At 49.0% G+C, this 14,872-nt stretch overlaps 1 protein-coding gene across 2 annotated transcripts in view; it reads right to left on the bottom strand.

The window, feature by feature from the left end:
• The window catches only part of CCDC50 (coiled-coil domain containing 50), a 37,673-nt gene extending 28,610 nt beyond the window's left edge, over positions 1-9,063 (bottom strand). For both annotated transcript variants that reach the window (XM_088525536.1, XM_088525535.1), the window contains exon 1: positions 8,896-9,063. In XM_088525536.1, coding sequence (XP_088381662.1) covers positions 8,896-8,944 — 49 coding nt within the window. In that variant the 5' untranslated portion in view covers positions 8,945-9,063. The remainder of the gene's footprint in view (positions 1-8,895) is intronic.
• Positions 9,064-14,872: the final 5,809 nt, after the last annotated feature.

Below are 14,872 nucleotides of genomic sequence, written 5' to 3'. Positions count from 1 at the left end.
TCCTTCCTAGTATCTGACACAGCTGCAGTTGACTCAGCCAGCTCCCATAGACTCAGGAGCCAGCACCAAGTGTGTGACAGGAACAACTAACAATAAAGCCAGAGGGAAGTTTTTCTAGCGGTCAAGTTCCACCCGTGCCCCGCAACCACAGGTCACAGCAGAACGAACAACGCTGCCCCACCAGCTGTATTTTACCCTCACTTCACCCAAGGGTTTGCAAACCACCTCACCAGACAGCAGAGGATGGAATGGCAGCTATCTTCACCAGGAAAGGTCAACATTCTGGTTCAGATGTCCTCAAGAGCACTGTTACTGTCAAAGGTGCCTTCAGAAGCTCCCCATCAACCACATGGTACTACAATTTTCTGGAGCCGGGGCGTGAGGGAAGACACCTTTTCAGATGGGACATTGCAACAGGTTTTTAGCTGTAAGTACAACACTGCTTGTTCAAACTGATACAAGGGATGAGAAAGAAAATAAACACACACAGAAGGTCTTTTCAAGCACACCTCAGAGCAGTCACCCACTCAGAACACTCTTTAGGTATGGAGCTTGCATGTCAAGAGATCTGCACTATCTGAATTCCCTCTCCCCACATCCATCTCAGCAGCATTGTACTTTGATCTGTTAAGTAGCTTTAATTTCAGCATTTTAAGCTATTTTCTTTCACACAAAACCACTGGAGGGACAGGCTGCATGGCCCAGACTGGCAGAACTTCCTGCTCTCCACTAAATACAAGTCTATATCCCTTGCTCAGGTCACTAATTCCGCTGCAGAGGACTGGCAGTTTCACTGTGCAGTTCAGGATGGCATTCAGGAGCCGCAAACACCTGAGCACGGATGCTCTGCTAGCATCTCTAAATCCTCAGTATCAAGATACAGCGAATAAGTTCACACAGCAGCTCGAGGGAGCAGGAGGCAGTGAGCCTGGAGCTTAGATAATTCAAAGTGTCATCTCTCCCAAGCTTTTCCTCCTGCTCCATCCTAAGACATAACCTAGCAAAACACAAGGGAGACAGCAATCAGCAAGAAAACTCTCACCACCCCTCTGATAATGATTCAGACAGTTTTTGTAACTGGTTATACCAAAATAACTTCTTCTGAAAACCTGACCCCCATATAAGAAGTGCCAGCTGTCAAAAAGAGTTCTAGTTCCTCTTAAAACCCGCACTGTGGTTTTACACCACCACATTAGTATGGAGGAATAAGCAACCCTGGAAGGAGCAAAGCAGAAGAAAGACTTCCTTGAAAATACCACATTCCTTCAGTGTTTGGATGACTAGAGCCAAGCCCAAGACTGCTCAGAGGCCGGTAGCTAGAACGGAGCTGCAGCTGGAAGGACAGACTGCAGCACCAGTGCATACATTGAATACACTTACAAGCCAGATTTTATTCAGACAAACCAGATACAAAATGAAGCAAAGCTCCATCAGGATGGGCCTCAGAGCATCCTCCTGGCCTTGCTGGAAACCTGGCTGACTGCTGCATCCCAGCAGAAGGTGTCGGAATTGATGCGGCAGTCGGATTCCTATCCAGCACAGATCCCTATCCGCTTGCTCCTTCCTTGAAAGGCTGCTGCCAGGTTGCCAGACTTCTCCCCTCTGCACCCACTCGGTTGCTGCCAGCGCTTCAGAGGAACCCTCTCTGCAGGCCTCGTCCATGAGGACGACTTGCCTGTATCTCGCACTCTAAGAATGTTCTGCTTCATTCCAAAAGCCACTTCTCCTTGCTCTGTCAGCTCTTGTTGGGTTATCATCCCCACCCAGCTTCCGCTGTTTAAGTTCTCCAAGCTTGCATTAGTCATCTCTGGAGAACATGAAGTCCTAAAGCTGGCCCTGGACCAGCAAAATCCTCACATCCCTCCACAAAACAGTCATGGGTCTGCAGGGTCAGAGCACTAACAATACACATCCCTCTTCCTGCCATTGCCTTGTGCTGGCACCCTGCCCTGAGAGCAACTACAGGCTTAAGCCACTGCACATGAGGACACGAACATGTCCCTGGCCCCGCAGCCAGGCGGGCAGGGAGGCAACGCTCACAGCAGAGACCTGGAGCAAGCTGCTTTGTGGCATCTGTGCTCAGCTCGTATGTGCACTACGAAGCATGAGAAAAGCAGCCTGTCACCCTTTTAAAGGTCTGCTCCCTGAGGCCAAAACATACCTCTACTTCAGCCACACCTTTACCAAGACTAAAACCAGGACATAACAAGTTCTCCTGTTATGCAGCCAGAGCTGACAGTCTGGGCAAGGCCAAGAGTAAAAGATAACTGAATAACTTGATCAGGTCTGCAGACAACCCAGCCCATAGCATGAAGGATGTGGGAAACACTAACCAAAGATCCAGCCCCGAGCCCTGCAGTTAGGGTCAGGAGAGGCAGCCTCTTCCCAACACCGTCTTCCTTCGGAAACCTGGCGCCGAGGGAATCGCCGGCAGGAGAGCAGCAGCACTCGCTGTGTGCCACGGAAACAGCCAACACCCTGGCGGCTTGGAAAATTCCCAGGTCTTTCCCTCCTGTCCTACGTGGCTTCACCCAGCACCCGGCGATTCACCCAGCGGTTCTGCAGGAGGACTCCAGGAGGCACTCTTGAATTTGGGACATAAACTCCCTCCCCTGCCACCTCCCAAGTCAGGCAGTAACCCATCATGAAATGAACTTCAGAATAGATGGGAAAAATGTCCTTCTATCGGGTTCCCCTGTGTAAGGTCTACCACAGCCATAAGTGACACAGAGAGGCTCAGAGGCTTTCCCAGTGCAGGGCTGCTCCGAGGCAGACCCGCATCCTCCCAGCCAGCTGGGCAAGCGCAGCCCCGTGCCGGGCACGTTTCCTGCTGGGCACACTGCAGCGTCTCGCCCTGTCCAGCTGTAAGGAGCCCACGCTGTATCCAAAGCCTCTTTTGGAAAGGCTTGTGCAGAGAAGCACCTCTCGCTGCCAGGAAATATTGTCATCTGCATTCAATTCCTTCCTATCTTTTGTCCCATTACCTCTTTAGGACAGTGCAGGCTGACCCAAGAAATGCCTCTCACACAACTCCTTCAACTACTTGCCTTCTTCCCTTCTGTCCTCACTTACTGAATGCCACGCGCTTAGCCCATGTACCATTTCCTCTTGAGACGATTCCTGGTTCAGCAGGGCTGCTGCGAGAGGAGAATCACACACACACACGAACTCAAAGCCTTACCGCACGCAGTTATTTAAGCTGTCTTTGAACAGAGAAGCGAGAACAGTGACTCACTTGCTACCCCACTTCAGCTTTCTGTCCTGAACAGCACTCACCGCAGCGAGGAGCACACAGACCAAGCCGCTACCAACGCTCACCCAAAAAATTCAAATTATTTTTATCCCCACATTGGTGGCAGAGTAGGTTAGCATGCAAGCGCAGCAATCATCATCTGAGCTTCAAGAACCTGACACCAAGGACTGTGCTGAGGGTCTGAGCAGGGACCCCTGTGCATCTTTCCCAGGAATGGTAACATTCATTGCAAGGGTGATGGCCTAATCCACAGAGCACCCAGGGCAACCGATTTATTTTATGAGCTCCTAAGCCCAACCTTTGCTGAATGCAAGGCTCACGACAGCCCTGCCTTGCCCTCCGGTTATCTCCTACACGTGCAACATAGGGCTACACCCTCTCCTGCCCTCAGCAGCCTAAATCGCAGGGCTCAGAGCAGGGCTCACCCTGGCTTGTGACTACTAAGCCCAGCTCTATGTTATTATGCAGCCTTTTTCGTACAAAGAGACTTCTCTCCTGGGAAGGCTCCAATTTCTGTTTTAAAAGGGAAGCATAAATGAAGTGTCAAGAGACTTCCATGAGATCTGATCATGTTTCGGGGGGATAAGCCAGCACCGTGAAGGAAACGTGGAGCATCAGTGACACACGTCAGACTCTGGGGAGACAGGAGCTCTGCTTTTCCAACCAGGAGTGCAGGATGTCAACTCTCTGTTAAGAAAGAAGCTAGGGAAAAAGGGAAAGAAAAGAGAGGGGGGAAAAAATGCTTTAAAAAAAAAAAAAAAAAGAGAGAAAGCCAAAAGAGCAAGCTGGCTTGCAGGGAGTGTCATGCAATAAAGCTGATTTTAACCTCCTAAACTCTAGGGCAGCTTTATCCCCAAGGCTTCGGCCCAGCACAGAGGAGCAGCAGCAAGTCAGGGAGTGGGAAAGTGGCCAGCGGAGGCACTCGGGAAGGGAGTGAGGAAGCAGGGAGGGAATGTGTCGCTTTGTCCTCTAAATCACCATGTTCATGCTGGATGTCCCCGAGTAAAACAAAAAACAAGGCGTATTCCAGCAGAGCAGGGACGTTTTACACAACCCAAAGGCATGTCCCATCATTTTCCCTAGGACAGTTTTCTTTGCACAGCCCCAAAGGGCAGCCCCGCTCTTCATGACTGCCATCTCCAGCCTGGCGTGCAGGAACACCCAGTCACGGTCGCAGGAAATTAAAGATTAAACAGAGGCCGGTGGCCACAGCCACTGAGCTGTCTGCAATGCACTGCCCAGCTGGGATGATTACTCAGAGACCCACAGAGGTGATGGCCAAGGGCCCAGCATCACAAATGGGGAAAGGGTCCCAGGCTCCCTGCCACCCCAGCAGACAGGGAAAACAGGCTCTGTCCCTTACCCCAGGCCTAAAACTCCTCTGTTTGTCAGTAACTTAGGAAACATCTTTGCCTGCAGAAGAGGTTAATGTGAGTCTGGAAGCTCCTCCCTGCTAAAGGCCTCTTTTTGGGCAATCTTGTCATCCTTGGGGCATTGTCTCCACCGAGGATTTGAGGGTCAGCAGGAGGCAGACCTGCTTGCCCAGCTCTGGAGCCAGGAGCTTGAAATGCTAATTTTGCCCATCTCCTCTGCCAAGCGCTGCAGACACACAACAACCGAATGCATAATAAAACTTTCACCCTGCTTTAGCCAGAAGTGAAATGAGTCCTGAAGCCTCTGCTACTGAATTCATGCATGCAGGGAAAAAAAAAAAATCTCCTATTACGCAGAAGAGCTGGACATGAACCAGTGACCTAGAAAGAAAAGCCTTTATGGCTGAGTCTGTGTCCTACCACCCTCCACCTCCTCACTGCCCTCCAGCCATCCAGCTTTCCTGGATTTTTCAGAGCGCTTCTCAGAGGAAGTCACAAAGCAGAAGGATGAGATGCTGCACATTGTGCTACCAAAGGTGAGCAAACAAACAAACAAAACAGAGCCAAGGGACATGGTGCAGGTGGCTTCACAGGGACCTGGCTCATCTTCAGCTCCTCTCAGAAGTGCTGTCCTGGTTAAAAGCCAACCTTCCTTACCATGAGGGAAGTGCAAGCCATAATACCTCATCCCCCAGCACCAGCCCCCTGAAAAACCCTGAAGCAGAATCCCTCCCCAAACGCTGTACCAGCTGTCAAAACTTCTTGAACCTACTTCCCTCTTTGACAGACATCAGTTCCTCAGTTCCCTTCCTCCACTATTGTGTTGCTGGGCACACATTGCCACTGAAAGGCCAGATATAACCTCAGCATCAACCTGTGTGTTCCAGGAGTGCCCGAGACACCGGACCTCAAAGCTGACACCTACCCATCTGCCACATGCAGGGTCCAGGAGATTTTAACGGCGAGAGTCTCAGGGAAGGTCATGTTTGGCTGCAGACATCAGACGGAAGGTGGTGCAGTTGGGAAGAGGAAGACAACAAACTTTTATTCAGTTTATTCTAAGGCCAAAGAGAGCCAGCTAGTCTGCCTGGCCCAGAAAACGCCCTGCTAAGCTGGAAAATAAAAACTCAAGCTCTTCCTGTTTTCCCAAGGCAGCAGGCGGGTTGCGTCGCCTGCTCCACTTGGCCTATCTGCCAGCAGACTAGGACGAGCAGCATTGGCAAGTGCAGCTCAGGACCTTCCTGTAGTCAAATTAGATGCCCAACAGAGTAGAAATCATAATGCAGACATTGTTTGTGTCCCCGGGAGCGCAGGCGGCAGCCACAATTAGCCTTTGTCAACACTGAAGCTTAAGTGACAGCATCATGGCTGGATTAATTCTAATGACTAGAACAGATACAGGGCCCTTATGTTTCTTCACAATTTATTAACAAAATTGCTTATTAAGGCCCTGCAATTTTCCATGGTTCCAAATTGCCACATGCTGCTCACTAGAGCGCTGGGGTCTCAGTTTTACTTCCCCTTCTCACAGAGGGTTAAAACTGGCACAAGGGCCAGGAAATTCTCATCATTTTACCTGCCACCACCAAGAGCTCTCAGAAACCCATGTGGGACAACGGGCTGAGCCCCTGGCCCAGCAGGCAGGTGCCCGTGTTGCACAGTCAGTACCACGGACCTCAGCCTGGGGCAAAGACAGCCCTGGAGGGAGAGGGGAAGTTGCCTCTCCCCCTCTTCTTAACTTCCAGTAAAGCATCAGATCACAAAAGACAAGAGCCAGCAGCTGGAGATCAAGCAGAGCTCAAGCAAATTTCTTTTGGTTGCTTTACAAGTAGCTAATTAAAATAATATTTCCATGATGCTTTTGTTCCCTGAAGGCTCACAAATTAGGTCCCTCTAGAAATAAAGATCCACACACATACAACTGAGCAACCCCCCAGGGAGAGGCAAGAAAGCACACAGCAAAAGCTGCTTGTGAGAAGGGAAAATGTCACAGGCATTTAAATGGCAAGTAGAAATACAAGCAGAGAAACTCAGCCCACATACTGTAACTAACACCAAAACCTTCAACAAATAACTTACAAGAGCTTCACTGACCACAGCGGTCAGAGCCTCTACTTAACATCCCATGGAAAAACGGCTCAGCAGGATCAGGCTGCAGCGCCACGGCCCAGGCTGTGCCAGCCCTGAGGGTACATTTGATACTGTTATCCCTGGCCCTCCAAACAAACTGCACTGGCCAGAGCATTTTTCACAAATAGACCACCATGCACGCTTGGTCTTTTGCTAATGTATATTTTTTCCTTTTAACCACCACAAGAAGCAGGTTTCCCTGCAGCACCTGCTTGGGCTGTCACTGCCTTTGTTGCTCAGAAACGCCCTCTTTTTTATGGGAGCTGTCAAGACTACAACAAAAGAGCGGGGCAGCACTTTGGGAGCAGCACCGGATTCCAGTAGCTGAGGAGGACCAGGACACAAGCGAGCTCCCCAAGGGGAGCCAGTGAAGAGCAAAGCACTTGAACCACAGAAAACAAATGCAGCACAACCATTCCCCACTGTTAATGAATGACTAAACTGACCTTTACCCAAAACGAAGAAAGGGAAAGGCTTGCAAGGAGGATCAACAGTGATTTCTGTATCGGGAACAATAAATATTTCCCTAGGTATGGAAGGCGATGCATTTATTTCCTTGGTTGGCTTTAAGGCCAAGCATGAGAAGGTCTACTGCAAAGCAGAACTGAGTTCCAACACTTTCCGCCACAACAAACACAAATTATATCAGTAAACTGAAAACATGAAACATGCCCCAGGCTCTGCAGAACCCAGCTCAGGCCTCATCAGCTTTGCCCACTGTGAATGCTCTGAAACACTCCTTTAATCCAATTGCTACCACACAACAAGAGATTTTCTACCAGGACACTCATTGGAAATGAGGTGCAAATTTCAAGGAACCAGCTGGACAACATTGGCCCCCTGTAAACACACTTTTTTTCATCATGTAAGCCACCTTAATTCAGTTCAGTGAGTTCACTTCAGAAATTATTTAAGCTAAATCAAATCAAGGCTACTTAAATTCTGAATAAGAGCGTCTACACAGGGATTTGATTCAATTTTATCAATCTGCTGGAAAGGTTAATGAGATTAATTTTCTTGAGTAACCACATGTAGACAGACTGTACGGATGAGACGCTGGCAACACTAAAATGGCCAATAACAATTTTGCTAATGACTTAATGGGACTAGCAGTAAACCCTAGAAGTTCAGCAAATGAACATTACTTTTCTTCCACTAGCAATAAACAGGAGAAGCATTAAAGGATGAGGAGGCATCAAGGGGAACCAGGGGCTCCCTTTGCAAACACATGCCTTCTGCTCTACACAGCTGAATCATCAGATTCATGCTCGTTATTTCGTGAGAATTAAAAGAGCAAACAGAAACAAACAAAAGGCCAGCAGCAAGGAAAACACATTTTCACTGCATTTACACAGGCAGTCAGTGCTATTGATAACTATGGTTGATTTTGGTGGAGTTTCTACAGATTTACGTTGCTGTCAGAAAGAACAGCCTCTGCCTTGCACAGTGCTCTGGTTTCTAAGGCAGAGCAGTCGAAGGGCACCTTTATCGAAGCTCAGAGGCCCACGAGGGAAGCAGACCCTGCTGTGGCCGGGGAGCGGAGCGCGGCCGAGCTGGGGGTGAACGAGGGGACACGCGGGGGGGCCGCCACGCGGGATCCGCAGCCGGACACGCGGGGATGCCACCCCCGCGCTGGGACGTTCCGCGCACACGCGGACTGCGCAGCCTGGAGCGGCGGCTCCGCGGCGGCCCGAGGCTCTCGGGGCAGCCCCGCAGCCCCCCCAGAGCCGCGGAGCTCCCGCCGTTGCTCCAGCCCGCGGCTGCCCAGCGCCTGCCCGGGCTCCAGCAGCTCAGCCCGGCCGGGGGCAGCTCCGGAGGCTCCCGCGGACACCGGGGCCGCTCCCGAGCCGGAGCCGCCGCGCAAACAAAGGGCTCCACTACCCCCCTTCATCCTCCTCCTCCTCCTCCCCGGCGCCGCTTCTCCCCCAGAGCCCAGGGTGCCTCCTCGCCCCGCTCCGACCCCAACGCCGCGATTCTGGGCACAAACCCCACGCACGGGAGTCCCGAGTGACGCGAGCGGGCGGCCACGGCGCTCAACGCTCCTTCCCGGCCCTTGCCCTCCGCCCCAGCATCTGCCATCACCCAGGAAAGCGCCGATAACTCCCCCCAAACCCCCGCCCGCCCCGCCGGGCCCCCTACCTTCCTTGACGCCGGGCAGCTTGGACTGGTCGATGCCGATCCCGGCCATGCCGAGCGCGGCCGGGGACGCCCCGCGCTGGAGCCGGAGCCGCTGCCGAGCGGGAGCCGCGGCGGCGCCGCCCGCGCCCGCGCCACAAACTTGCCCGCGGAGGGATACGCGGCGGCCGCCCGGCCGTACGGCGCGAGAGAGGGGACACAACAGCGCCGGGGCGGAGCGGAGCGGCGCGCGGCGGCGGGGCGGGGGCTGCGCTCGCCGCCCCTCGGCCCCGCTGCGGACAGGGGGTCGCTGCTTTTTTAACCCCCTTTCCCGCTTTTTTCCCCTTCCCCAAGGGCGCTTCGGGTGGAGTTCAGCGAGGGGGGCAGTCGCCCAGCTGCCCCACTTCTATATCATGTTACTTTCACTTTGTTTTATTCCACTTGCTTCAAGAGGCCCCCACGCACTCGGCTCACACAGGCATTTATTTGGGTGCCTCCTGAGCCACCCCGTGGCAAACCCACCAGACACCGTGCCAGAGCCTCCCTGCCTGCCCCTTACTCCCCTCTTAGGGATCCGACACACAGTATTTGTATTTTTCATATCAAACTGGGAAATAAAAATGCACCCAGGTCAAATGCCAGGTGAGCCAATGCCTCAGCCCTTATCACAACTATTGCACACTGCCCTTTAGGGAAGAAAATTAAAGTATTTATGGAAAATGCACTGGAACAGGCACCTTGCATGGCAAGTGCTCCCAAGGACCAGACAAGGAGCAGCTCCAGAGGGCCTTGGAGCCTGGGCAAGGAGTTAGATCCAACCTTCAGCAAAGCAGGGCAGCCAGGAAAGGTGGGCTGGCAGCTGCTGTCCATCTTCTTTATCCCAACTGTCACAGGTAACTCTTTTTTTCCACAAGCAAGACCCAAAAGGAGGAGGATCAGGGATTAGCAGTGCTCAAGCCCCTCCAGGCTATGCTCAGCACAGCGAATCACTCAGGCAGACCCCATGCAGTGTTTTGACCATAAACAAGTGCCTGACTCAGGGCATGTAACCAGCACTACTACATTTATCATGAGCAACCTCCAGCATCTGCCCCCGTAGTCCCCTGGCAGGATCAGATGCCTCCTCCAGAGCCTCAGCCAAGGGAAGCTCCTTTTTTCCAACAGGTCTGGGTCAGGTTTCTAGGCACAGGGTGTGGGAGCAGGAGGACTGAGCCCATCTCACCCTTCCTCTCTCCAAGGGACCCTGGGGAGCTCTGCTGCTGCAGGTAACAAGAGCCCCAAAGGCTGGGAGGAAGATGTAACAATGTGAACTCTCCAAAAACAGCAAAAGGGATATCTCCATTTTATTAAAAAGTACATGAAAAATTGTCTTGTGGTGGGAGCGGGGAAAATTTACACAGGGTTAGCTTCTTGCTCTTCCAGATTTATCCAGTCATGTCTGGAAGTCAGGAGTTATTTCCCTTAATTCTACCCCTTTCAAATAAGGTTTCCTCATCCCAAAAGTATGCAGAGACTCTGTACTTAACCTACACATAACCAGAACTGCCATTACCTTTCTTGCAACCGCTCAGCCTTCACAGCAAAAAGTCCCTGAATCATCCATATTTGTAATTCCTTCTCACTTCCACACATCCAATGCACCTCTCATGCTTGTCATTACACAGAGGCTGACAGGCCTCTGCCTAGAGGATGGTGGCTCTGAGAATGACATGACATCCCCGATCACTCCAGCTGTATCGGCAGCCCTTCATGTGCTCAAACGTGTAGGGATTAGTCAGTGTCTTGTCCCTCCAAGGGGACAGCTCAGCAGATTATCTCCTACCCGCTCTCCTCTCCGCCTAGCTGCTTCCTCTAATCCCCTGTCATTCAGCAGCAGCTGCACCTAGCACAAGCAGTAGGACTGGATTGCTTGTAGATAATCCCCTTGGTTACAGCCAGCTCCACGCACAGGAGGAGCCAGAAAGTCTGTTTCCCATTTATCCCAAGTTTGTGTTTTTATGAAGTCAGTATGATATTCCTCTGAACATCTTTTACTCTTTACCACCTCAGCATTTTTTTTTAAATCATGCAGAAAGTACTTTTTATTGGACAAGAGACCAACAAACCAGGAAGCAGCACAGAATTTACAAATCTGATACTGCTCATGGCTTTCCAAAAAAATGAAATGTTTTTCTTCCCTTCTCTTAGTATAAGGTGCTCAATACAAAACAGCAGAAACTGAAAGCCTGAAACACTACCATTTATACAGCAGTTTTAAGGCAACAAAGCCAGTTTCACAATTTGCATTTATGAGTGTAACTTAAGCCATCAATGGCAGCAATCCTGAATATCAGTCCATATAGACAGTCTTCAGCAATGAATTTGTTGCAATAATTTTCCTGATTAAAGTCCAAACCTGCAACATAAAACTGTCAAAATCTGCCCAGCACTCTGGAACTACTAGGTTGGATTGACATGGCTTTGGCTGATGCTAAACAAAGTATGTGCCTGTCTATACATAACTTCGTTAAAGAGGTTGGTACATGATATTAGGTCACAGTAGAGTAATTCCTAAGGTTACTATGCTTAGGTTTCTACTGTGTAAATTATGTGGCTGTATCCACCCATCCTTTAATTATGCAGTGGTATTTGTTTTTGCAAGACTTATTGAAATTCAACAATAGGAATGGGACACTGAGATTCGCCAGAATGCAGAGAACTTCAGGCAGACGGTGTAAAAGCTATTTTCCCACTTCTGTAAATGAGGGGAAGTTTCTAACTGAGTAGTGAAAGATTAGAACAGGCTCTTTGGAGCAACATCAGGGTCAAAAAGTTTGTTATTTATCAACACAGTTGCCTAAGGCTGAATCCTACACACCAAACTGTTTCCCTCACATTTTTGGTTTTGAACTCATCTTAGCTTGATTTTGAGAGATATTCAAATGTAATATGAAGTTGATAAGTAGCATTAATTGGTCAGAGGGTATGAAGAATATAGAAGGATTCAAATTTAACTACAATGAACATGAATACAACCACCAGAGGACTGCAAATGAGGATTAAATAGGATCCAAAAATTTTGTTGCTGATGACACCGCCACTACAGCATAATCAAATCTCATATTCCCACCAGGCTTATCACTGTGGTGGATCTCAGATCAGCTTTCTGACTAGCATCTGTGTCTAAAAGCTGCTTCTAGGCAAAAAGTATGGAATAGTGTTACTCTGCTAGACTGAAACCAACTTTTTCTGTACCAGTTATATGATATCTAGTACATTGTAGTGGGCAGATTAATCCTGATAAAGCTGGAAAGACTACTCTCTTCACATTAAGCTAATGATAGGAGGACATTTCAATCTTATGAAAGCAGATACTTAATCCTATAAGAGCTTCTGTCTAAAGACAAGCTCATCTCATTGCCCCAGACAAAAGCAAATGGAAACCAGAATCTGAGCTCAAATGCACAGCACACACATGTAATCCTTATTTCACAAAATAATTCTGGTTGCAGGGGACATCTGCAAGGCTGTAGCCCAAACCCCTGCTCAAAGCAAAACATAATAATATAGCCTAGCCTGAAGAAAAGCCACAGGGAGCTTTTGGGGGCAAAGGCTGACCAGGCAGAGGCTAAGGACCAGCAGGAGGGCCTTATCCTACTCAGTTCCTTTTACAGGCAGGCTTTGTACATGCTTCTTAAACTGGGCACCTCTCCAAGTGTCATGTTGTCATTTTAGGCCAGCAACTGTGAAATAAATTAGGCCCCATCAAGATGTTCACTTTCAATAGAAAAGCTTTTGTTAAAGTCTCCTTCATGAGTGCAAGGCTAATTCCCATGAATGAGGCCATTGTGGGAATAGACAAGATCATTACCCTACAGAGAAGGACATATGCATCAGTTAGCAGTCTAGAGCTGAGAAATTCATTCATGTTTCATGATACTAAGCATCAGGTGCCATGCAAGCCTCTGTCCTAAAACTAGGTTCAGTGGTGACTGCTGCCAATGGATGGTTCCTTCACACCTAAGCTGGAGACATCACCTATAACTCTTCCTTTCTTTCACCTGCTCATTAACTTCCCTTCTTTTCCCAAGTAAGCAAGGATGCACTTCAGAGATATCTAAAGTCCTGTGCCAGAGGCAGCCAGGGAGAAGCAGCAGGCACTACAGCACTTGGCAAGGAGCAACCAGAAGCAGGTGTGCAATTTTCTTAGGCAGTTGAATGGTGCCTGTGGGAACTCAGGCTCCCTGGAGGACAAGGAGAGCAGGGGCATGCAAGGATAAGGATATGATAAAAATAAAACACTACAGCATTATCAATGGGATGCTTGCAAATGATGAAACAAAAGAGGAAACGAAGCTTATGTCTACATTTAACATAAGAAGCATTGTAAAAACTGAATTTCAATTTTACAAAACAAGGGCTTAACTGATAACCCATATAGTCTCAAGTCAGGTACTGTGCATAAAACTGAGCTGCTTGCAGCATATATCAGGTGGCTCTATAGAATTCCTTATAAGATGCATCATACAAGTTAGTGCAGCACCTGTGCCTACAGTTTTACTTATACAATTGCAAAGGTTCTAGTTTAGTGTTTCCCCACACCCTGCAAAGGAAACAGCCACTGAAGCATCTGGCAATTACAGAGTCAAGTTTTACATCAGCAAAAAAAAGGCCAAATGCCTTTCAGGAAGCACCTCTCTCAAAGAGGTTAGGTTAATACTGTACCATATAGGTACATATGCTATTTTACTCTTCCCTTACCTGCTGTACATCTACTCTTATAGTTCAAAATAAAAAACCCACCTAACATATCACTTAGTGCCTCACAGGGAACTGCCTGCAAACCCTGCCAATGGAAGTACAAACAGCCAAATAAAAAGCTTGTGGTGGGGAAGCTCCCTTGGCCTGTACTCAGTTACTCAGTCACTACTACCTGCATGAAATTTCAAGGCATTTAGTTGTCACTTTTATCTTCTCATCCTTTTTTTCCTCTCAGTTAAACAATATCCTGTGTTACTCTTCAGAGCCCTGCCTCCTTAGCCCCAGGGCAGCAAGCAGGCCAAGAGGCAAGGGATGGATTGTCTGATGCTCTCAGGTTTACCCTTTATCTCTAGTCATGATTCTATATTTACAATTTTACATGGAAAGCACTGATGCTCACTCAGCAAACCGCTATTTTGCATCTTCAGAAGCTACCAGTTTCAGGTGTTCTGTACACAGATGAAGAAACTAGTCGGGCCCTAGATTATTGTTGCCTATGCAGATTTCTTTTCTTTTTCTTTTTTTTTTATTATTATTTTTTTTAAAGTCTAGATGTCTCAAAGTCTCCTGGCGACAAAAAATATAGCAGAAAACAGCATCAGCACGAGTTCATCCAAGTAACCCATATTGCCTTTCTAAAGCTTCCCATGTGACCTTTAGTGAGAACAGTTTCAAAAAACTTCTGTGGCTAAGATGGATTTCCACCTTGCTGGAAAAGACACACCTGTCTGCTGGTGACAGGTTCAGGCAGCCTCCCAGTCCTCTGCTGCACAGTAGAGATAACACCTTCCCTCGCCTGCCCTTTCCATCCAGGCAGTGGCAAGCTCCATTTGAGTTTGCAGCCCAGACAACCACTTTGATTTGCTGGCCTTGTGTGCTTAAGGGATAAGCTAGTGTCTCATGCCCATCACCAGAAAGATTAGAGTGGCTGAGATCTGCCATTAATGGCAAAAGAGAGTTTAACAGCTGCATTTGTGAAATGCAAGTTCATCTCCAGGAGAGAGGTCATGCATTGCTGCAATGTACTGATTTCTTACCTCAGTCACCATTTTCACAAGTAGCTGTTCCCTAAACTCCTAGCTGAGGAGGAGGTTCCCTGGAGAAGCAGGCAGGGAGTCCTAGGAGGATTAGTTTCCACAGGGTAGTGTTGCTCTTATGGAAACGCTCCACAGCATCACTGACTGGACAGCCAGCATCTCTGCTGAGTCCAGGGAAGCTGCTCACACTCTGTCAACCTGGCAGAACACAAGATGAATCAGAA

This window comes from Tinamus guttatus, unplaced genomic scaffold (genome assembly GCF_059628265.1).
Source record: "Tinamus guttatus ecotype Peru unplaced genomic scaffold, ASM5962826v1 Tinamus_guttatus_pri_ptg000227l, whole genome shotgun sequence".
NCBI classification, from domain to species: domain Eukaryota; kingdom Metazoa; phylum Chordata; class Aves; order Tinamiformes; family Tinamidae; genus Tinamus; species Tinamus guttatus.
Note: the sequence above shows the minus strand (reverse complement) of the source record. Positions and strands in the feature narration are given on the sequence as shown.